This window comes from Mesitornis unicolor, unplaced genomic scaffold (assembly GCF_000695765.1).
Source record: "Mesitornis unicolor isolate BGI_N332 unplaced genomic scaffold, ASM69576v1 scaffold11212, whole genome shotgun sequence".
Taxonomy (NCBI): Eukaryota; Metazoa; Chordata; class Aves; order Mesitornithiformes; family Mesitornithidae; genus Mesitornis; species Mesitornis unicolor.
In genome coordinates this window covers 124104-148424 of record NW_010168536.1, presented here as the reverse complement: position 1 = coordinate 148424, position 24321 = coordinate 124104, and the positions used below count along the sequence as shown (strand labels likewise).

General features: G+C 40.7%; 1 protein-coding gene across 1 annotated transcript in view; it reads right to left on the bottom strand.

Moving 5' to 3' along the window:
- The window catches only part of DGKI (diacylglycerol kinase, iota), a 121013-nt gene that overhangs the window by 5268 nt on the left and 91424 nt on the right, over positions 1–24321 (bottom strand). Inside the window, 3 exon segments of the mRNA XM_010179049.1 lie at positions 6900–7020; positions 8574–8611; positions 23781–23806. Of these exon segments, the coding sequence (XP_010177351.1) occupies positions 6900–7020; positions 8574–8611; positions 23781–23806 (185 nt within the window).

Here is a 24321-nt window from a genome sequence, read left to right as displayed (position 1 = left end):
TCTCCAAACTTATTAGCCACTGTTGATTTTTAATGCACAGCATCCTGACTCTACTGCCACACATCCTCATCTCCACATGTGGCAGTTAGTGTTCACTCCTCCTTCAAATAGAAAAATCACTCATGACACCTAGGCTCCCATAAGCATGAAGTAAGATACAGGGGAGTAAGCAGGGCCCCTTGTTGAGAGGAAAGAGAGAGAATGAATACCTGAGAAACTAAAAGGAAAAAAATGACATGTGAAGAAAAATAGACTCCTTTACATTCCCCAGGAGAAATTCATGTTCTCTTAAAACAGAGGCAATTCTCCATGGCTTGCTGCAATGCCACATCCTGGTGACATGTAACCAAGAATGGCCTGCAGTGTGTTAGAAAAGACACTGCCAAGTAAACTATTATTTCTGTTCATGGATGGGACAAGGAAGGTTGTGATGCAAGATGGAACAGCGTGACTGGCCTGGCTGCGCTGTGCATAGAGGTACTTGCCCTGGTAAGCAGAAATAGGTGTTAATATACTATGAGGATGGATGGAGAGAAGTTAGAAGAATATGACCTGAGAGGAAGGACAAGCTGGGACAGAGTGGGTCTGGAGATTGGAAACCAAGGGTAAAGGAAAACTGGTGCAGAGGAGGAAGAAACAGCAAGGATAGGACAGAGGAGCTCAGTGATGAGGACTGAGCAGGCAGCCAGTGAGTGTGGACCTGAGGAGGTGCCAGGTATATCCCACCTGTGTGTGAAGGGTGCTTTCCTGGATACTCTCCCAAATAAAGCACTTCATGGGAGTGCCCTGACTCCATCCCAGTCATACATAAGGGTTAGATATAGGGGTTAATCAATTATCAGCACAACATGGTACTAAGATTCATTTGTTTTGGTTTTCCTGGCCTATCTCAGAAGCTCCAATGTCCCAACTCACACACAGCCTGAGCTGTGCCCTTTACTTCTTTATTTTATTTTCACTTGTGCTTCTCTTAAACCATCTCACGCCCTCCTCCTAATTCCCTTTCCCGTCTTTTCTGGACCTCATTTTTACATCAGTCTCCCTGGCGCTGCCAACCGACCATTCCAAATCCCCCTCTGCCCCGGGACAAAAGCTGCACAGATGTGGGAAGGGCTGGCACTGGGAAAGCTAACGGCACTGTCATCCTGACCCAGCAGGGAGGCGGCTGTTTTACTTCGGGACAAGAGGCAGAGAAAGAAAAGGGGACCAAGGCGCAGAGAGAAAGAGGACAAAATAACCCAATAGAAATCCGGAAGGGAAATGCATGAGTGAGATTTCTATCAAGGAAAACAGCAGGGGGGGGGGATAAAAACAAAAGACAGAAATGTGTGGAGAGGTGGAGAGAAGAAAAATAAGAGGGGAGAGAAAGAGAGAGCGCGACTCCGGGGCTAAAGAATGGCAGGATGGGGACGGGTGGGGGGAGAAGTTCGCATGAAAGGAGCTGAAAAGCATGACACACTGAGGGGAAGCCCAGCTGAGATCGCTCTCTTTCCTTAACATCTCCGATAGACTGTCTCTGTAGAATTATTAACTTTTTTCCTTCTCTCCTTCTGCCCCCTTTCACTTCACCAAAGCCCCTCTCCAGTTTCTCAGGAGGCAAAGCAGCCTGAACTGGCGATGGGAGGAGGGAAGGGAAGGAGACGCTCAAAAGCAGCTGCCCTTTCACTGAGCTCACTACAACATAAAAGAGAGTCTAAATGACCATATTTCAGAGGCGTTTCCAAAATATACAGCACCATGCAGTCTAAAAGGCCTCGTGGCTCGCAGCACACCCTGCCCTCTCCAATGGATGTGGTTACAGCAACCCACAGGAGACCCACAACTATTAACCCCTGCCAATCCCTTGTTCTATCTGTCCTTCATAGAACTGGAGAAGAAAGATACTTGCTTTAAGCAGTAATGTCAGACGTTATTAGTATTTCTGCAAGTTTATCTGTCAAAATTATCTTTGTTTAATAGCTTGATTGAGGTTGTTATCTGGGGAACAAACTGGATTTGGTTCCTTACCTTCAATGAGGGAATATTTTTAAAATAATAGTAAACTGCGAAGTCAGAACTATTTCAAGCCTTCCCCCAGGTCCACGCTCTTCATTTTAGCTCTATGTGAAGATAAACAGTGTCTGGTTTTTACTGTTAGTGTCTTTTGGCTCAGAATTCCCACTGTAACATAGAACGTAGTTGAGCTATGGGAGCATGCCTTCCATTGTAACTGTCTCTCAGCCATGTTGACCTAAAATTTGGCAAACTTGCACACTAAAATAGACTATTGTATACCTTGTATTTTCTAGGAAAACTAAGCTGTTTTCTGTTTAGGCCACTCACAAATGTCCACTACCCCAAAACATTCACCAAATCTAGACATACTAGCAAATCCCAGGCAAACTCACTCTCCTTCAGCATTCTTTCTGGTGACTATTCAAACTTTGTCTGTGACATGCATCTCTGTCATGGCAGCATTTGCTTTCCAACACCTTCTTTGGAACTCCTGAATCTGATCAGAATGCAAGCTCACTGAAGGCTCTTTACTGCTGACTTTGCAGTGCCAAGAGTAACAAAAGCATCTTCCTTCTTACCAGAGGATGCTATCTAATGGAGTAAGGACATTGAGGTTTGAGGTCACAGAATTGTTCAGGATGGGATGAATTACTGACTGCTCCACCAGAAGTTCCTACCACAAACTCCAAAGGCAACTGTAAACTTCTTTCCTCTCTTCTATTTAAAGTTAAAATACCCTAGATGAACTACAGAATTCTTGTTTGTCTTTTGAGCCTGCAAAGAAGAGGAGAAGACAAGGAGAAGGCAAACTTTGGAATATGTTGTATAATGGTTGTAAACTAGAAATAGTTCAGAACTGCCAGATAAAGACTCCAAACCAAGTTTGATTCCAAATACAGATGATCATTTAGGAGGTTCTTTTTGTAACAGAGCTTCTTAAGCCCACCTTAATTCTGTTTGTGTTAAGCAAATAAACAGTTAACTCTTCTCTCATGTGTATGCATTAGCGTGTGAGATAGTTGCTGACTGCAGCACTAAACAGATGTGGTTCTGATACTTAGTTTGGCCCTCAGTTTCAAGCCAAGTGTTCCTCAGCCTGGCTACAGATAGATCTTAAAAAGTGACCCTCCTACAACAAGCAAAAAACCCGTGATTTAGGAAGGCAGTCTTGAACAACAGATACGTCTGTGTATCTGCCTTTCCTGCACAGGGGATAGAGAGAAACTGTTTTGCAGGAGCAGCAGCCAACACAACTGTTTCTGCAGCAACAAGCAGCTGTCATCCTGACACCTACTAGGTTGGTGCTTCAGCTGCTATTCCAGGCTTGCACTAGTCCACTGCTAAGTATCTGGCAATACTGCAAAGCAGTCTCCTTGTGTGACTCATCTCTGGTTTTTCTAATTTAAGAAGGGTTCTTTTCCTCCCCTTAATATCTGAAATCATTCTGATCAAGATCACAGAATAACCTCTCGCGTTAATGTCCCCTGCATGTTTGCAGAAAGCATAAAGCCATCTCCACAAAAGACACATCATCATTACACTATTTTCTCTCCTTCATAATCCTAGTGCTATGGGCAGGGGGGGACAATTCTGGACTCCTGTATTGCATTCAGTTTACCCCACTAGTTTCATACTAGGCAGTTAAAATTCCTGGTATGGTTGTTTTTGTCTTCTTTTGTTGTTGTTGCTTTTTAAAGATATTCAGAAAACTTTCCCTGTGTGATTAATAATAGGTTTTCTGTGCTGTGTGCTGGAGGGTATTTTGCAGTGCAACTCTTATTAACTATCTCCAGCCATGTATGGGAAGCAGACAAATTACAGATGAAGTATGGCTGGGCAGAAGTAATTGCTAGAACATGAGTAAGACCCATTTTATCAAGGGTGGGTATATGAGCAGAAATGAGAAGCTAGATACAGGGAAAACCCTGGATATTAGTGGCATTGGATTGGGTCTTATACACTAATTAATTTTGAGATTATGCCAGATGCCAGAGAATGCAACAGAAAAACAAGGACATTATGATGATGATGATGATTCAGCAAGAGAGCTCGTTTGTGACGGAGAAGTGCCCAGGGTAGAAACAAGTTTCATTAATTGCTTAGTGGGAGAAGAGAAGAGGCCCCTATTAGAGCATTGTCCCATGCATTCTCTGATCTCCAGAGAATGTTAAACAAACAATGCATTTGGAGAAGCCCAGAGGACATATGTCTGGAAAGCTGCAAAAGCTTCCTGCCATCCTTGGGGATAAAGCGGGGTTACAGGAACTGAGCTGACATTAGCTCAACATTCTGGTTTGTCTTTGTCTAACAGTCCGTAATCCCTCACATTTCTTTTATTCACTTCAAAAATTCCCATGGAATGGGATGGCTCACATCCTTACCAGCTTAAATTATCTTGTTTTAAACCTTCACCAGAGGAACGATAACTGGGTCAGACTGTAAGTTAAAGTATATGTGCCTCAGAAAAATCCTGGAGAGGCAGCCATGACAATGAACTGGCACAGGTCATCTGCACTGTGGGAAGAGACCAGAGACAAGAAGGAAATAAGTGAAATTATGACTGTCTACAGAATTCAGAGGCATGTGTATGCAATGTGACTAATGAGATAATCCAGAGGAGTTAAATAGGAGGTAGAGTTAGCACTGGTGAGACTTGTTACAGCTGGGGAGAAAACTAGCCAATATTCGGATATAAGGCCAACTACCCTTGTGTAGTTACCTTTACATAAAAGAGAAAGTAGCAGTTCAGACTCTCTCAAGTCAGGTATCTGGGGCATAGTTCAGTTGCCCACACACAGATATTTTGTGTCATTCGATATGTCTATGGCAGGCCTTGGGATGCATTTGGAGTCACAGGGTTGCTTGCTTGGGCTCCAGCTGCCAGTCCAGTATGGGTCTCCTACAGGCCTTGTATGTTATCTTGTAGACCCATGCAGAAGTCCTGGATATCCAAGGGCAAGTGATATTAGATGGTTACATTTAGCTAAATGAATGAAGCTCACAGGTAACTGTCGGCTGAATTGCCTGCTTGGCTACAGTCATTACTTTGACTAGGGTCTCCCTTGAGCTAGTCATGCTAAAAATCTGCTGCTATTAAAGATGCCCTCCTCACTTCCATCTGCTACTGGAAGAGGACAGTTCTCCTCTGGTACCTCTGCCACACAGAATTGAATTAATTGAGTCACGGATTTCCTGACAATACAGGAACTTGACCCATAGATTACATGACACCTATATATAAACACCTAAATCAATTAACACAAATGTTAACATATGGATCATCACCTCTTCCCTTCCTATAAGTTGTGCTTTTTTCTTCTCTCTGTACAATTTCTGCAGTAACTTTTGAGTAGGACCAAGGAAGTGATCCTTCCCCTGTACTTGGCACTGGTGAGGCCACACCTTGAATACTGTGTTCAGTTTTGGGCCCCTCACTACAAGAAGGACATTGAGGTGCTGGAGCATGTCCAGAGAAGGGCAACAAAGCTGGTGAAGGGTTTAGAGCACAAGTCTTATGAGAAGTGGCTGAAGAAGTTAGGGTTGTTTAGTCTGGAGAAGAGGAGGCTGAGGGAAGACCTTATTGCTCTCTACAGCTACCTGAAAGGAGGGTGTAGTGAGGTGGGTGTTGGTCTCTTCTCCCAAGTAACAAGAGACAGGACAAGAGGAAATGGCCTCAGGTTGCACCAAGAGAGGTTTAGATTGGATATTAGGAAAATTTTTGTCGCTGAAACAGTTATCAGCCATTGGAATGGGCTTCCTAGGGAAGTGGTGGAATCACCACCCCTGAAGATATTTAGAAGATAAGTACAGGTGGCACTTACAGACATGGTTTACTGGTGGACTTGGCAGTGCTAGGTTAATGGTTGGACTCGATGATTTTGAAGGTCTTTTCCAACCTAAATGATTCTATGATTCTATTAGCTAACACTTATTCCAATTGCCAGAGGCATTCTCTGTGTTTAGGGTTAACACTGCTGCTGAAATAATATAGCTGCTTTTGACATCCAGAAGTCAAAATAGCCATTGATATTTTGAAGAGGGATCAGAGAAGAGCTACAAGAATGTTTAAAGAACTAGAAAACATTTTCTACAGTGCAGGAGGCTGATCACTAAGACTTTAGTTCTGCATGCAGAGCAGTGACACTACTACTGTACCATCTCCAGTGAACAAGATTATGGTAGTTCAACTGGCAGAAACTCCTAAATGTGATTGCCTCAAATGTATGTACACACACAGATTGCTGCATAGCCTGTGTAAGCATGCCTGCAATCCTGTTCCTGACAAGGATAAAAAGAGTCAAAAGGAAAAAAGGGAAATGGCATGATCATAGCCTATGAATATAAATACAAAATGGAGATCATAAATTTTCATTATCATGTGGTCTTGAATCTAAAAGATTTAATATTGAAAGGTTCAAAAGGAAGTTAGGCTAATCCAGTCTGGAAATAAAGGCACAGTTTCCTAACCAGTGTGGTATTAAATACTGAAATAATACCAATGGTTGGATGGGCTCTCCATCGCTGTAAATGTTTTAATAGAGATTAGATGCTTTCTACAACATATGTGCTAATCGAAAAACAAATTATTTCAGAGGACTCCAATGCCAGAGGTTCTAACTAGAGCATCACACTGCTTCTTCACAGCCCTCCAACTGATGCAACTGTGAAACCACCCATCCTCCTCAAAAGCCACCTTTTTTTTTTTCTATAGTTTCTCTTTATCTGGAGCCATCATTGCCATGGCTACCATGTTCCCAGCCTCCTGCTCACACATGCTGCAGGGGGACATTTTGCTGAGGGTGACCACAGCTGAGTGAGGGCACTACCAGCTGCACCGTGTGATTTTACCTGTCTGACACTTGGCTGAAGTACAGCGCTTTGTGGCTTTGCCCACTGTGACTCACCATGCTCCAGGATGTATTTCACAATCTCGCCATGCCCAGTCTTGGCTGCGTGATGCAACAAGGAGCAGTGATCAGGTCCTTGGATTAACAAATTGGCTCCTTTTTTACAGCATTCTATGAACTGGAAAAAAAACCCAAACAAAACACACAGAAGGATAATATGGAAGGAGCAGAAAAACAAATATGCAGGAAAATTATTTACTAACTTTTGTAGGAGGTCAGTACAAAAATACAATAAAATGAAATAAAACTATTACTTTAAAGCTAGCTTTTAGGCCCCAGTGAAAAAATATCTGAAACTAGAAGTATTGACAATTATATAGATAAGAAGGCCAGTTTGTATTTCCTAAACAACGACACATTGCTACTCTACTGGTGTTGAATTATTGCTTCCTGGCAATGCTTGCAAGCCACTTCTGGTGAAGCTGTTGGGGCATTTTAAAACAGATGTATTTGATAGAAAGTTCTGGCTTCTCTACTGAAAATTCCGTTTTTTCCTCATCACAGCAGACAAACACTTTCTGACTAAACCAGAAAACTCAGACTCAAAAATCCACCAAGAGGTGGGGTTCAGCTACCCCAGATCTCCCTTCTCACTCTCTGCTCCCTACCTGGGGCTGACAGAGGGGGAAGCACAATGTAGGGTAAGAACAGGCAGGAAACAGCAACCGGCCAGATCTCAGAAATGCTGCAAAATCAGAGGGAGAGGGGGTTTGCAGTGCACATCACTGAAGAAAAGAGGGAGAGGATTGTGACAGTGGGGCATCTGAAAGATGCAGTGTATCTGAAGAAGGGGAAGAAGTTTCCCTACCAAAGCAAACTCAGGCAAAATGTTTACCAGAACCAGATAGGGGACAATATTTTTATGAGTGCTGGTTGAAGGACTGCTCCCTAGATGTTGCAGCCACAAGCACGGGGCAGTGGTATTGAAGGGGCACTTGCAGGCAAGGAGTTGGCCTAAGAGCACTGTCATTTTTACAAATGGCTCCAAGCTGGCTTCTCGCAGATAAAATTGCAATCATTAATCACAGTCCTCATCCGAATTCGAGGGCATGTTTTCAAATCCTGACTTGGCTACTGAAAAACATAGCTTGAATAACTGTCAGACATGGACTTCAGACATAAGGCAGAAAATGTTTTTGCATGGGTGCTTTTTCCTCTCAATAACTAATAATACTAAGACACTACGTATTTTGAGACATCCATCAGATAATAAAACAACAAGCTGAAGTTTGTTCTACCTGGTCTGGTGGTTGCCTAGGTAGAAGTTAAGAAGTCTTCAGCATCTCTAGGGAATTGGCCATCAACCTCATTGCTATAAAATATCATTTACTGTGTAAGGCTGTGTCAGAACTACCCTGCTGTTCAGTGTTGCATTTGCCCGTATATTAATTTCCCTGTTAGTATCTGACACATTGCTTTGTGCAGCATGCTATGAATCCTGGGCTTAAAGGTGCTATCTAACACCAGATCCTATTCACTCGAATTTCACATCTCACCTGACTGATGTGTTCCCCTAATTTTCAGGATTTCCTGGAAAGGCTGTAAAATGGCACTTGCTAGCAGTCCCTACAGCAGTCTATTTATGTTTTGAGCAGAGGTGTAATAAAATTTACAGTATATCAGACCTGCAAAAAGCCGTGAAAAAGTGGACACTCAGTGCTCTGTACTTACTTTCAGCAGATCACCAGCTATGACTGCCTGTAAAAGTGCTGCAAAAGACAAACAGAAAACTAATGTTAGGTAGAAAGCATTATGCAAATAGTCTCACAGCTGAGAACATAGCTCGCAGTATGTGCAAGTTAAGACCAATCCCTCAATCCACTTACAATCTCATATACTATCAAAACCAATGTGAACCCTGCAGTGGCAGGCAGACGGAAGACTGCCCATGTTGAAAAAAAGCTCTAGGGATATCAAGCCAGCATTTCCAATGCTGCCCTGAAACTGCATGCTTCTATCTGAATTTTTGCCTTAAGGCGCTTCAGGGACCTTTCAACAGTGTCCACAGGGTGGACTCAAGTCTCTGGCATCAGAGCCATCACTGAAGAGGTTTGTGTCAAACACAGAGAACTTGAAAGCATCCTCAGACCTCTCAGACTTCATTCATACTGATGGTGGAGTGGTCAGTCAGTCTCAAATACATTGAGAGTCTCAAGTTGCAGATGATTAGGTGGCAAAATAGAAAATTCTTAACAATTATAAAAAACATTTTGACACACCAGTGGGCCATAAGTTCCCCAGGTCTGGCAGGCTGGATCAAACACAGAGCAGGAGCCAGTCTCCACCTTTTTAGCCTTTGTAATTTAAACAGACACAGAAAGCAAGACAGACAAAGAGAGGCAAAGTGAGCAAAGGCTCACAGCAAGGCAGGATGGAGCTGTGCACAGAGCTGGGAGCTGCTCATTATCCACTACTGTCTGCCCTGCACCCATTAAGAAGGAGGAAGACAAAAGCCTGGGACTCTGTATTGCCCTGTGTATAGATTGCATTCAGCTAAAAACACTGTGGTGGCCAGTAACCACAAATATGAGAAGTTGTTACAAATCTACTGCTATGTGGCTATTTTCTCCTTTTTCCTCCTTCTCCCTATCATGATATATATAGTAAAAAGCAATTATGAATAATCTTTCTGAGAAAGTACTTACTTGGTTTGCATCTTAGAAAGCCTTAAACATCTGCCTCAGTTCATACTTTTTCAAGGGTGCCTAAGCCCATTTCCATCATCTTCAAGCTTAGGCAGTGCAATCAAGTTAAGCATTTGCTCAAGTGCCATCCTTGATAAAGATGCCAAAAGCTCACATAGGGAGGTACAAGGGGGAAAGAAAACCATAGTTTTCATAGCCTTCCCTCTGAAAAATAACACACGGGAAACTGCACAGTATGAATTCCTCCAGGAGCTTGTTACAGCTTCAGAAATGACAACATGTCCAAGCTAACACTGCAGAAGAGGAAGGGCGTGCAAAGACAACTCAACAAAGGTCCCTTTTTTTGAAAACACCTGGTGTTGTGTGTGGCTTTCTGGTCTCAGCAATGCCTCATGTCCTGGCCATGCAGCTGCGGGAAAAGCAACAACCTGTTCTAGATTAGTTCTGCCTTGGGAAAGCAGTAGCGGCGATGCTTGTAGTATTGGATTTAGGGCAGTTCTACAGTGACCGTGAATTAGTTAAACTAAGTCCTGCAAATCCCCCTGGCATCTGTGGGAGCAGGGGCATACAGATCTGAGGAACGGAAAAAGACAAACACTAGCGGAAAAGAGCTAGAACTGGAAAAATACATGTACATCTTTCCTCCAGATTTCATTTTCAGTGGTTTATGTCCTTCTTGTTTTTTTTTTCCCCATAGCCTTAATACTGGCTCAGCCCAAATTAATAGAAGAAGTATTAAAAATGAATGTTTCATTAATTTTATCTTTTTCCTCCTTTTTCGCTGATCTGGTCTCACTGCCACATTTATTCTGCGGCCTACTGCAGTCTGGACTTGTGTAATTTTACTCTCCTCCCACACAAGAAAATCAAATGAACTGGTGCCACCAGCTTTTCATTGCCTTCTACATCCAGTATTTTAAGCATGGCTTCCCTGAAGTTACTTCTGAAGAGGCAGAGATACATATTCTTAAGCAAACCATGCTTAAGATTATAGTTCAGAAAAGCCTGGAGAGATATCTAGGAAACTATAAAGTGAAAAGAAAAGCCTGACAAGCCATGAGAATTCACCTATGTTGAGTATCCATAAACAGAGGTTGATCTGGTGATAAGGCTATTAGGATAAAGCAGCTCAAAAACGCATTCAGCATAATTAGACCAATATTTGCCTCCCTTTCCTAAGCCTCCAATCCAGCAAAGCATTTAGGCAGGTGCTTAGCTTTGAGCTAATCACATTCTTTTCACCAAGTCTACCTGCACACTTAAAATTAAGTGCTTTGCTAGAGTAGAACCTATTGCATAAATGAATACATTACAGACCAACAAAACCAGCTGGCATAACAAGCAGATTAGACTACAGTAAAATAATTCAGTGCTGTAAGCCAGGATGCTGGAAAACTTAGAAGCTATTGAACTAGAGATAGAGAAAGGTTCTTCAGAATAGGGAATACATTTACATAAATATATGAATATTGCTTAGCACGCTAATCTCATAAACCCAAAAGGGACTGTTGGGCATATTGAGGAGGAGGGTGAAGATGGCAAAAATCACCTGGTTGTTAAAGAGGTGGTAAAACAAGCAAGCAGATGGCACTGACAAGAGAGAGCAGACTGAGAAATCGGACAAAAATGTTGTTAACATGCAATGCCAGGCTAGCTTAAAATTAAAAAACATTAAAGTGAGAATGGTTTTATTTCTTCTGAGAAACACAGCACCACTGGTGTAATATATAACATGAATTATGCAATTGCTTTATCATACCATAAAATACCTTCAGGTCTTAAAAATGCCTCAAAATTCACTTGATTTAATAAATATTTAAATCAAGTCATTATTTTCTCGACTTCTCCTAAGACAAGCATTTGTCATGACTAACAAAAATGTTTTATTACCTTTTTCATTTATTTAGCAAGCAGATTTATTGCTGATGAAGGGTGACAGCTTGACAAGACTGGAGACTGAAGTGCTCTGTCCATATAATGAGGAAGCGCTCAGTTTGCCACTGTGGCAGACTCCCCAGGCTGCCTTCTTAGTGAAGCTCAACCCTCTCTACTGCTACACCCCTGTGGACAGCCCCAGCTCCATCCCTGCTCCATCACTGACCTCTCTGCTGAAACTGCCAGCAGATGTGTCAGTCAGTCACTACTCAGGGTGATGGGTCTTGACTGAAACAATTACCTGCTAGGATATGGACAGCCAGAAATGCAGACTGTGTGTGTAGCAGGTGCTAGAGACCAGCAATTGTTCATTTCCACTGTGTGACTTTTGAAACAACGTTCTAACCACCCTTGTGGGCCAACTTACAAAAGAAATCTCATTTAAAAAAAAGAAACTATGCACACATACAAAAAAGCAACAAGAAAAACCACACCCCAAACCAAACATTTTACCCCCCCATTGACTTAAATATTGAACAGCTGCAAGTGGATAATGCACTAAGAAAAAAAATGCCATGTTAAAAAGGCTGCCAATTGAATTCTGGTAATGCTGCAAGCTAGTGTGGCTTGAGACACAGGAAAAACACCTACTAGTACATACACATGCTGAAAACAAAACCTTTGCTGTGGCATGTGTCACTCATGTTATTTCTATGTTAATGCCCACTTTTTCTATTGGAAACAGCTATCTTTATTTCATACTCTAAAAATATATGTTAATGTCACTGAGTTACAATAAACATCTTTGTTTCCAAGCCATAAAATTAACCTACTAAATCACAATTGCTCTCTGGTTCTGCATGTGAAGTCAGAGGCATTAAAACAGCATTGTAAAAATCAGTCATTAAACACTAGGAAAGAGATAACGAAGGAGTGAGGTATTTGTACCCAGTAACTCCAGAGGCTGCAAGATGCCTAGGAGGTCTCACAGGGCTGCCTGGATGGTCAGAAGAGAAAATAACCCTCTGTGGAAAGCAACTTGGCATCCCTGCAATAGTTCCTGTTGCGCATCTCCTTCCACAGCCTACAGAAGGGAAAAGGGTGTCCAACTAAAATTGTACCTAAATTAAGAGCCAAACTAAGACAGAGAAGGGATCCTCCAGAATGGCATGATGGCAGGAGACGTGTCTGATCACCTGTGAGAAGGACAACCAAACAAGGACAAAATGGGGAGAGGGGGTCCTCCTTTTAAGGGTTTCCAAGGTATGATACTCCTGGCACTCATGGTCTCAGAAATTTTGGAAGATCTTTGTATAACATACAGATGCAGCATAAGAACACCTCATAAATGTAAGGGCTAACAAATACAGACCCACAACTGCAACGCATCAAAATAAAACAGCAGGAGAAGGACAGAAATCATTGCCACCATCTCGCTTATTTCAAAAGCAATAAAAATTCTCAGAAGTATCACGAGTAAGGAAAACCTCAACCAACTACCCCTTACCGTCTGACCTGCAGGAAAATTTCCTCCTGATCCCAAACCTGCTGATCAGTTTAACACCAAGGACATAGGCAGGGATCAGCACTGGGCTACTAGAATGCCAGACTTTTGCTGCTAAAACACTTCCAGAAAGAAAACGGAGGAAAAAAAAATCTTATAAACGCTTGTAGGTAACATCTCAGGATCACAAGGTGCTTTGTTTAAGGTAGGTTGACATCGAAGATATTTAGTAAGTTAGTTAAATAATCATTAGTGAGTCAGCGAGAAGAGTCGGCTTTCACCGGCAGAAATCTCAAAGAACTGCACAGTTTCGCAGTCTGCCACTGTCAGTGGTACAGGAGTAATGTGTCTTTTTAGATGAGCAAAATTTATTCATAAACCATAAATATTTCCCAGGCTTTACCACCAGGTCTGACCCTTTCCATGCCATATTTGCATCCACTACTGCTACACAAACTAAGCCACAATGAATGCTGGTAAAAATGTGTGGCTATTTTGAAGCTTTTGCCATCTCCAGGCAATTCTTTAGTGAAGGTCTAAGAACTGTCACAGGAAGGAACAGAATTATCTAAAACTATGTTTTGAATTATAAGTACCACACAAAGGAATTGTCACATCCATGATTCAAACGCATCCAATTTGAGATCTATGAATGAAAGAATGAAATTAATTAAATAATGTATGGAAGACATCTATCTTTGTTCTGAGACCAAAATATTACTTGCAATAATACTTCTTCTTACCATGGGTTAAAAAATACCACGCTAACAATGCATCTGATCAGGGTATGGGAATGTTTAAGTACATGGGGAATTATGGCAGAATTGAATTACTATAACTCCAGCAGAATTAGGTCTCATAAAATCTTTAGCTCTTTCAAAAGACACAGTAAGACAGTTGATGATCTGAAGTGATTAGGACCTTGTAAAAACCTCATTTATCAGACAGTGCCTGCAACTGTCCAGCCCTTTCTAAGACGCAGCTAACGCACTGATTCAGCACTTGGAATTCAAATGCCATTCACATTTCAGTGCTGGATGTTTCTTACTGGTTAAAGGCAGCTGATAAAAAAAATATTAGACATTAGAGCTTTGCTGTGAGGCCCCAAGAATTTGAGCCTCAGTGTCCACCACCATCTCCTGCTAGATTTGCTCAGAGGAACTCTTAAGGAACACCTCATGAAACACTGCCTCGCTCAAACCTTGCTGAGCTGATAATGAAGCAGAAACTGCAGCAGATGACGACATCATCCAATTTCTTGAGAGTTATTAAACTTTACTTGGTCTATCATTTGTTTCCAGAACACTTCCAGGTCTTTATTGCTGTTGTGGACTTTGTGAAATTCATAGACTCAGAAATTTAAAGTAATTACTGTTTTACACATTGAGAAGTTAAAAGCTGACCCTTACTAGAAGAGTGATTTTACACAGCTGGAGCCTTCTGAGCTGTTAAAGATCAGCATTACAGAAGTGATAATAAAACAAGCCCTCATTCTTAATTTCCCACTAGTTTTGTAGAAATCAATAATAACTTCCATTTCAATTGCTCAAAAAGCTACACTCTCAAGTGTGAAGCTCATATAGATTATCATTCAGAAATACATTCTTTTCTTTGTAAACAACAATTTGCTTGTAATAGCTTTGTACGATCTAGTAAAGATCAAATCTAATATGAAAAACTGACAGTACCATAACTTACCCAGAAATACACAGAACTGACTTTTTCCTACTCTAGCCATGATCTTCATTCTTCATCTGCAGATGAAAGGGGAGGAGGTTACCATGGGGAATTGGTCTGTGGACTGCTTCCCTTCCGAGGTGACTATGAAAAACAAGCATCTAAGATAAAGAGCAGCAGATACACTTGACACTTCTGAAGGTTCTGCCAGTTCCATAGAAAAGTTTTAGGGATTTGTGATGAAGAAAAGTTGCAAATCTCTGCATGTGAGATTTAAAAACTCTTTAATTCTTCCCAAAATTTAATCTGCTTTTAAAGTTACAGAAAAAACCCCACCTTTAAAATACGTACACCAAACTGTCTACATAATTGAGAAATTAAATTACAAAATTAATAACGCTTTGTTGGAATGACTGTGAGCTTTCAAGTCTTTGATCTACAGACAATCTCAAGTCTCACCAAAGCTGATGATGCTTAAGTATTTCTCTTTGAAGCTAAGCAGAGTGGAAGGAGCAATTAAATGTTTCTTCATGTATTTATGCACCTCCAAGTACTCGAGGCAACTACTGAAGACCATGAAAATAAGTAAATGGAAGTTAAGCCTCGTGGGTTGAGGAGTCTCTAAGGTGCTGGTGAAAAACCCAGGAATAAATGGTTAAAGCTTTGTGCAGGTATAAATGAGGCAAAAAGCTAGCAAAAATAAAAGCTGCAAAAGCAAAATGTCCACTATGCAGACTTGCTTGAACTTCTGCACAAGAAACTCGCTGCTTGTGCGTTCTCTGAAAATGACTTTACATTGAACGGCTGTCTGACTTAGAATTGAATTTTCTTCCTGATAGAACGGGGCAAAAGGCCCTGAATACAGGCTAACTGGTTGGGCAAAAAAAAGCTGCACCAAGCCCCTATAAGGGACACAAATCCTCTTTGGAGCTTGTTATTATAACAGCGCAAAACTTATGCCAAGATACGGACACAAACATCTGGTCCTATCATAACCATCAGAACTGAATTTTTCCTTACAGCTGTGCACAGGAAGAGCTATGTTCAGCCAAAAAATGCCCATTTTTCATGAGGATATTCTGTAAATACAGCCCATGTACTGATGGTGAATCTGCCTGACCATAAAGCTTCGTAGTGCAATTTGACAGTAAGACTCTTGGGTATATCTGTGTCTGAGGTTAATCTCCATCTTGTTTCCTTTTTATGCTGGTTTTTACCTTCACATTGAACTAAAGTAAAAGAAAAATAATATCTTGCACTAAATAGAAGCATAATTTTGCACAACTTTTAAACTTTGGTGCTGAACAATCAAAATTGAGTATCTTCAGCAAAAAGATGGCTAAGAGACCAGAAGAACCAGTTTCACACTTCAATGCTCAAGAAAGAGACTGCATTATAACTAAACAAGGGACATTTTCATGGAGAACTTGATTGCCTGTAAGCCTGAAGGGACATCAACTTATAAATACCAATTATAGCTTTAAAAGAAAACTAGTCTCTCCCTAGCCATTTTAGAAAGTCTAGCCCTTAGTGTCAGCAACATCTCTTCCTAATGCAACAATAGTCATGAGGAAGAAGATGCTGGCGGTCTATGTCTGATGCAGCTGTCTGGCATGGGAGTGGGGAAAGGTTCCTGGACTTGCTAGAGGAGTTCTGCCTTAGCCTAAAGACTGCATAAGAGCTATGATGAACATACAACAGCAAAAATGCATGCAGTCGAGAGGCTTCCTGCCTAGAACATAGGATCTCTTGTGCTGACTAAAGCAAAGGCTCATTGATTCTTAAAATTTTTCCAAAATGTATCTGTTTTGCTGCCACTACCTTCTATCTTAAAGAAACAGGTGGTAAAAAAGATTTTCCCACAGGATTTCAGCTTTGAAAAAGGCTTAGGGTTCTTAGAGCATCTGAAAGCAATGGCATCAGTCTAGGCAGCTCATGATAGCAGCATTGTGAGACACTGCTTCCATGAAGAAAAACCAAATAAAGAGCCCAAGAGCTCAAAATGCTCCCAAGAGACCAAGAAAACTGACAGCACAGCAACCTGCTGCAACCAAAAACTCAAAAGCACATCAGCTGAACAGCAGCCAGACAGAGCCATCTGATGACTGTTCAGCAAGGGGAATATTATGAAGGCCTTCACAGAGCATCTCGAGTTAATCCATCTGTACAGGAAAAAGTGCGCACAAGCACACATTCTTCTGTGGTTTGAGAGACACTTTTAAAGCATGCTGGCCCTCTGAGTAAGTCATACCTCAGTAACATCTATTTCTAGGATTGAACAAAGAGTTAGAAAACCCTTTGAAATATTTGTGGGTTGTCATTTAGCTACAGAAGTACTGCATCCTGTGCAGATTCAAAGGAGAGAACTGACACAGTTCTGACTGCGTCTGTTTGCCTAACTTGGGAATAAGACAAAAAAATTAACATGCAAAAAATCTTCTGTTACTCAGGTGGTTATAAATATGCATTATAAAGCTTTTCCTTTTAGGAATTTTAGATTCAAACAACACACAGCATCAAACCACTGTTTAGAGAGGAAAAAAGAAAGTAAAAATAACCACACAGGCTCCCTGGAGGGAAAGAAAGGCTAAATTCTCACTTACACAGAAGTCCCTTCATACAACTCTGGAAGGATAAAGAGGCTTTCAAGCAGATGTAAATTACACTCAAGATGCCTTTAAGGCCCCATTTGCACAGTCAGACTAGTTTAAAGGTACTTTAATGCCAATTAGAGTCCACCATGAATTGTTTATGTGGCACTGGTGCTGAGCTGAGAGTGAAGTTGATAGTTAGGAGTGGAAGTATTCAGGCTCTAATGCCAAACTCAGTAAAGAAAAAGGACTTCCTTTGTAAATGGTCCAAAAACCCAAAGAACAGTTGCAGATAAAATAAGTACCATCTGTCAAGACTTCGTCACTTTTTTTTCCCTTTCCTTTTCTCTTCTACCATTTTTATTTTTAAGCAAAGACAGGAACAATTAATGTCATTTTCAGGAGCAATGTGGTGGAGGAAAATGTCTCTGGTCAAGCAAGAACACAAGGCAGGGAAGACTTTGGCTGACTAATGCAGCCACTTTATCAATAGAATGGCATTACTTTGGCAGGGAGAGAATCCTAGGTAAAATAACTAAGCAATGACTTATTTTTTATTTAAAAATAAAAACAATAGCAAAAAAAGGACATTGCGGGCCACACTATTTCTCCCTTTTCCCTGACTTGGTAGGCCATTACTATCACAAGCACTCCTAACACAATCCCTTCAGGTTTTGGCCACTGCAAGGCTGACTGCAGTGCCTTTGCCTGGCAATATCTAAGTAACTCTTCCTCAACAAGCTAAGGTTTCACAGTAGGACTAAATAATCTGAAAGTCAGTTCAAGCATTTATTTGACGGTCAGAGTCTTTGGTGGGTGGAGCAAATTGTTTTCTTGTTTTACTTTAACAAGTTGCCACTCTTATCTGACCATGATTTGACTCCATCAGAAAACAAAAACAAAAAACCAAACAACAACAACAACAACAACACACACAAAAAAAACCCAAAAAACCCCACAAAAAAAAACCAAAACAAAAAACCCACACCAAAAAAACCCCCAACAAACAAAACAAAACAAGAGCGAAGAAGGTTGCAAGGTTACCAAGGGCTTCTGCTTGTAAATAGGTGCCCTGACTCAGACAACATATTCCTTACTCTTACTTCTTCCTGAGGGGAAAGGGATAATGGCAGTGACCATCTGGAAACTAATGTTTCCCAATTTTCCTCTATTAGTCATTTAAATGCCCACATCTGCCAGATCTCTCCCTCCCAGCTGCCTACTGACCCCTCAGCCTGCTTAGATATTATGATAGGTGGGGTGTAGGCACCTTTAAAAGGTTTTGGGCAGAGAGGACCTCCCTCAGCCCTGCAGAAATGCTTTGACAGAATGCTTTCTCTTGCTACTGGTACCATAGGCCTGCATCAATACCAGCCTCTGCTGAGAGAGAAGTAAATGAACAACCTCAGAGCACATCCCCAAGCAGCTGTTGGCTCAGTTGGCCACAGACATACTTTCAAAACACTATCCAGGAGGGCTTTCTTCCCCAAGTGGCTAATTAATCAAAATAAATACCTGCAGTCAGGAGCCCCCCCACTGTACTCTCTTTGATTTGTTCAGAGAAAGCATTCCAAGACATCTCAATTTGTTGCTAGGTAAACGGCTGTAACATCACCCTGAAGAATACAGCTTCTCGGCTGGAGCTGTGCTAAACCATCCCTCTCTCCTTTGAAGGAATCTGGTGTATAAAACAGAGGTGCCCTTTTTTTTCATTTTTTTTTTCTTTTTTTTTTTTTTTTAAGATTCTACCAGCACTGAGATGTTTGGGTTCATCTGTAGCATCCTGCCCATCCTTTTACTCAGGATGGCAGGATGCTTAAAAAACTCCTGAGAAGAGTATCCCTTTGCAGACTCTGACTAGCAAGACTAGTGGACAGTGGCTTCAGAAAGCAGAAAGGAGTGAAGTCCATGTTCCCATAGGCCACCAGAGCCAACAGGAAATCCAATATATGTGGTGTCCCAGGAAGAATTCTCAGTTCTTGTGCCACTTACTAGGGCTTCTCAGCAATCTTCCTCCTTGCATGGGTTGAGTCCTCCTCTCTTTAATGGAGCACACAGCACTGGAGCAAATATCATAAAACATTCCACCTCCAAGGCAGGAGCAGATACTGCATAGCAAAGTGTTTTTCTGTATGGGATGGAGCTGCCACTGCCTTCCAAGCACACACTTCATCACCCCCTTATAATTCATACAGCAGCTCTCTCCATTCTGAGGGACACCTAGAGACAGAATTACACCTCCCACCCCAAGCTTCCAGTTTGAATTTGGGCCAAGAAATCCCTGTGGAAAACTCTTCTAATAGAGGCTAATTTGAAGGTCACCATTTAAACCCACTTCACTTCTAATGCACTCCTGGGTCTGCACAAATCCCTTCCAAGGATAGGATATCCAGACTGGATGACTCTTAAGTATCATCACAGAACCACCATCTGCCAGAAACTGAAAGAGCGTCGTCATTCATCTTTCCAAGGAGAAATATTATCCTTCAACTTCACCCTTTGTATCATATTATGACATTATAATAACCATCTCCAAAATTTCTCTTTTGAGTATATTTGCCTCTTGTCTTTATTTCTCAGTTATGCCCTATTCCCCAATGATTTTGGAATCTATTGGAGGAAAAAAGATAACAAACAACAATAGAGTTTAATCACAGCAAAGCTAGCTAGAAATTACGCTGATTGAGCAAAAACGGGAAGTTAAAACAAAAGATCCAACACAACAGAGAATGTGTCTTTACTCAGTAGGGACCAACACATCACAACATCAGAAAATCAGCACTAGAAAGGTGCCCCACAGTAGGGAAGAGCAGCTGAAACATAGGTCAAAAGTGATGCCAGTGAAGGTACATTATTCTACAGTTGGAACTTGCCCCACTGTGCACCCCAAAGCATTATTGATTTATAAAAGTACATATGAATGCTTAACATCTTAAATAGGCACACAGTTGAGTACTGATGATTAATGAAAATAAGTGTAAAAACTGACTCCTGGATACCCACTTCAAGAAAAATATACCAGGAGAGGTCTGCATAAACACTATAAAAGACAGGCAATTCAGATATAAGTTTTCATCTCTCTCCTGTGCCCGTCCTTTTTTGTTTAGATAAGAGATTTCAGATCCAAGACTAATTTGAGATGCTTCCACACATGCATAGAGTGAGCTAAGAAACACAAAGGTTCATGAGGGCTTGTGCTGCAGCATTATCACATTGTCCTTCTAGTACTGTGCTCATTGGCCATGGTCTGTATGTTGCATAGCAGGAGAGAGGAAATCCAAGTATTGGACCTCTTTTTCTGAAAAGTCACTGGGGCATGGGAAATCTTTTGTGTTTGAGAGAAACTCCTACATATTACATGGATGACAAATCTAGCAATAGTTAGATACTCCACAGTCATGAGACACAAAACTTCTAATAATTAGCACTATCACATCACTAATTGGTCAAGGGAACACAGGCCTTTCACTCTGCATTTCAGAGGAGGTTTCTTACAGGAGAAAGGAAGGAGAGAGAAGGAAGAGGCTATTCAGAGATGTTTATAAAACCTGAAAAGCCAGACCCTAGCAGCAGATGGTAGATGGCAAACATGAAGATTTTGTGAAAAACTAGAGCAGTATAAAAATAGTGGAAAGAAGGAAAGCATTACAACAGTAGGAAATACTGAAGTTTAAAGGTACACAAGGAAATACATTTATACTTTCTGTTGCTCCATTAATAGATGAAATAGATAAAAATGGAGTAATAGAATAAATGCAAGGGAAATGAAAAAGCAAGAACAGTATATCACAACAAGCTTATGCACCGACAAGCAGCTTAAGTCTAGATCTTGAAATAGTATATTAGACCATAATATTTTCAAATTTCTTCTGAGGGTTGGAGAAATGGGATACACTGTTAACTTCTCACAAGTCTCCAGTACTTTATATTAAGAAGCTGTGGTCATGGTAAAAAGCATATGAAACATTAAACAAGAAAACCACCTCTAGTTCACAAAGACAATGAGCTGTAAATTAGGGAAAGTTGATAGGGTACACCAGGAAATAAAAACTGTATACTTCTACCATTCTCATGCTCTCATCTGCCAGGAGATCCACTGCTATCAGACACTAGAAATGGACTAGATGGGCTAGATATATCTTTGATCAGACATGTTTGTCTGTTTTTATGGCTGTCTTTATAACTTTCTTTACTAAGAAATGACACATCAGGAAGACAGAAGAGAATTTTTGACAGAAACATACTGGACTAAAAAGATCTTGGCTGGAGTCAAGGACAATGTAGGTTGATACCTAACTAGTCACTCCACACTTCAAGCAAACATACTTCAGTGACACACTTTCAGGCTCAGACCTCGCTACACCTCCATTTGCAACAGTCCTTACTATTCCCTATCTGTACTTTTCTTGAATAATACTTACTGTATTGTCCAGAAATTTTGCTGACTGTGTAACCACATACAAACTGAATGCCAGAAGAAAACAGGTATTTATTTCTTTTGTGGTCCAAAATAATATTCCCAATTCAGACCTACATGATGAACTTTCTCCTCTCAGTGACAGTCTCCTCTTCTTTTTTTTCCACTCCTTGTGCAACTCTGCCGGCGCAATTACCACCTCATTTGCAGTATGCCTCTGGACTTCAGTACCAATACAACCATACTTTAATGTACTCTAGAGAGAGATATTTATACCACCTAGCTCTAAACACCTAAGTTGGTCAGGTTATTAACCAGCTAGTCAATGCAAACTCCCATTTCAGTTTAGATCAGATCCTTCAGTCTCCTTCAGAGCAAGCATATTACCATAATCTGCAACTCTTGCTACTCAGGCCATCAGATTTTTAAATGTAGAAGCTCCTAGCTGCACTAAATTCCGTACCATGCTACCAAACTGACTTTAGTGGCAACATAAGATAATGTGGGTTCAAGTCTTTAAAGCATAATACACTCACTTCTACTATTGGGTTGGCCAAAAAGTAATTGCATTTTTTCCTGGATAAATGAAAGTAGAATTTTTCATGGGAAACAAAAACTGTATTAAAGTATATCGTGTCCATTTAGTTCAATTGCCATCTTTCAAGCATCATGATTTTTTTGGCAAAAAGGAGTTCCAGGAATTATTTGATATCCTTATCAGCAGTGAAGGTTTTACCATTCAAGGCATTTTGTAAAGAACAAAACAAATGGTAGCCTGATGGCGCCAGGTCTGGCAAATATGGTGGATGTGGTAACACAGCCCATGCAAGCTGCAACAATTTTTAACAAGGGACCAAACTTGCATGTCATCTAGTGTTATCATGGAGAAACACAACACCTTTGTGATTCACCAATTCTGGACTCTTCTGTTTGATGGCATCATTTAATTTATCCAGTTGATGACAGTACCCATCCAAAGGAATGGTTTGGTTCCTTGGAAGCAATGCAAAATACACAATACCTTTGAAATCCCACCACATTGACAGCATAACCTTCTTTTGGTGAATATCTGCTTTTGAAGTGCTTTGAGCTGATTCATCACACTTGCTCCACGATCTTTTCCATTCATCGTTGTTGTAGATCCATTTGTCATTGCCTGTTATCATACGTTTGAAAAATGGATCGTTTTCCTCACGTTTCAAAAGAGAATCGCAGATGTCAACATGCTTAGTGAGATTAATTTCTTTAAGCTCATGTGGTACCCAAATACTGAGACTCCTAACGTATCAAAGTTGTTTTAAATGGTTTTCGATGCTTGATTTCAATATGTTAAGATTATTAAGAATCTCTCGTGTTGTTAAACACCAATTGGATTTGATCAATGTCTTTATTTTGTTGTTATCAACTTCGATTTGCCTTCCTAAGCACGGTGCAGCTTTAACGTGAAAATGTCCAGACCAAAATTTAGCAAACCAATTCTGACACTGCTGTAGTTTTAAGGTATCTTCACCATCCACATCACATAACTTTTTATGAGCTTGTAGAACGTTTTTTCCTTTTTGGAAGTAATACAGCAATATATGATGAAAATATTCCTTTTGATTTTCTATTTTGAAATGGACACCAAATAAATAATTGTGAACGAAATAGTGCACTTTCCTTTTCTAAAACAAGCTTGAACTGTCAGCTGTCAAGTTACAGAATGAATTTGTGGTTTAAAATGAAGTCAGTTAGATTTCAAGACATGTATGACCATCTATTAAAAGCACACAATTACTCTCTGGCCAACCCAATACAAAGGTGCTGTTCTATAAGAGTCATAACAGATCAGCTTATCTTCACAAAAAACATGTATCATCCTTTAAGCACACATGTAATCTCCCATAGGTGAAGCCCTATGCAATTGTGTGAATAAATTGCAAACACTTGCAACAGTTCCATTTGATTGAGCAAGATTCATTTCACAAATAACTTGACACAGGCTTAACTTCTGCCAGCCCCAACTAAATCAACTAAATGAACAAGCACTTGATGTCTAGGGGTGAACAACATCAAAGTTTCATTTTTATCAAGTATTTTTTCAACACCACAACTGTGTTATAACAGCTTGCTAGCTAATCTTTAGTCTCATTTTTAATATGCTATTAGTATCCATAAAACAGATCTTACCTTGATCTTCTGAAGAGATTGGTGACCTGGAATAAAACAACAAAGTCCAGTCAATCTTTGGTATGAAAAGGCCTCAAATAAGGTTCAGTGTCACTGTGGGAAATGGGATATGGAGGAACTTGAAGGTTTTATTCCTAGGTTTAAGTCTTTATTCCTTAAAAGAAAGGGCTGGAAAGCATTTGACAAGAAAAGAGCAGAAAAGGGCAGAGACCTACTCTAGCAGCAAGTTCTGCAGATCAGAGTGGCCATATGGAGTCTTGGACATTAGGCAGCTGTCAACTACACTGTTAAGAATTCATGCCAAGAGTTTCTGTAGGTACTTGGCAAAAAAATTATCTACTACTGTTACTGTTGGAAATAGCTGACGTTACTGGTGAGAATGTCCTGATCCTCCAGAGATTATTGAAGGGACCATAATTAAGTGTGGGCCAGGAGAACACAGCCCACACAGCTAGGGGTGGTTGAGGAAATTACAGCTTCATGGGAACTCAGTCATTAAGATGGCCGTTTTTCTTACCATCAGTCAAGGTTGTGGCTAGCA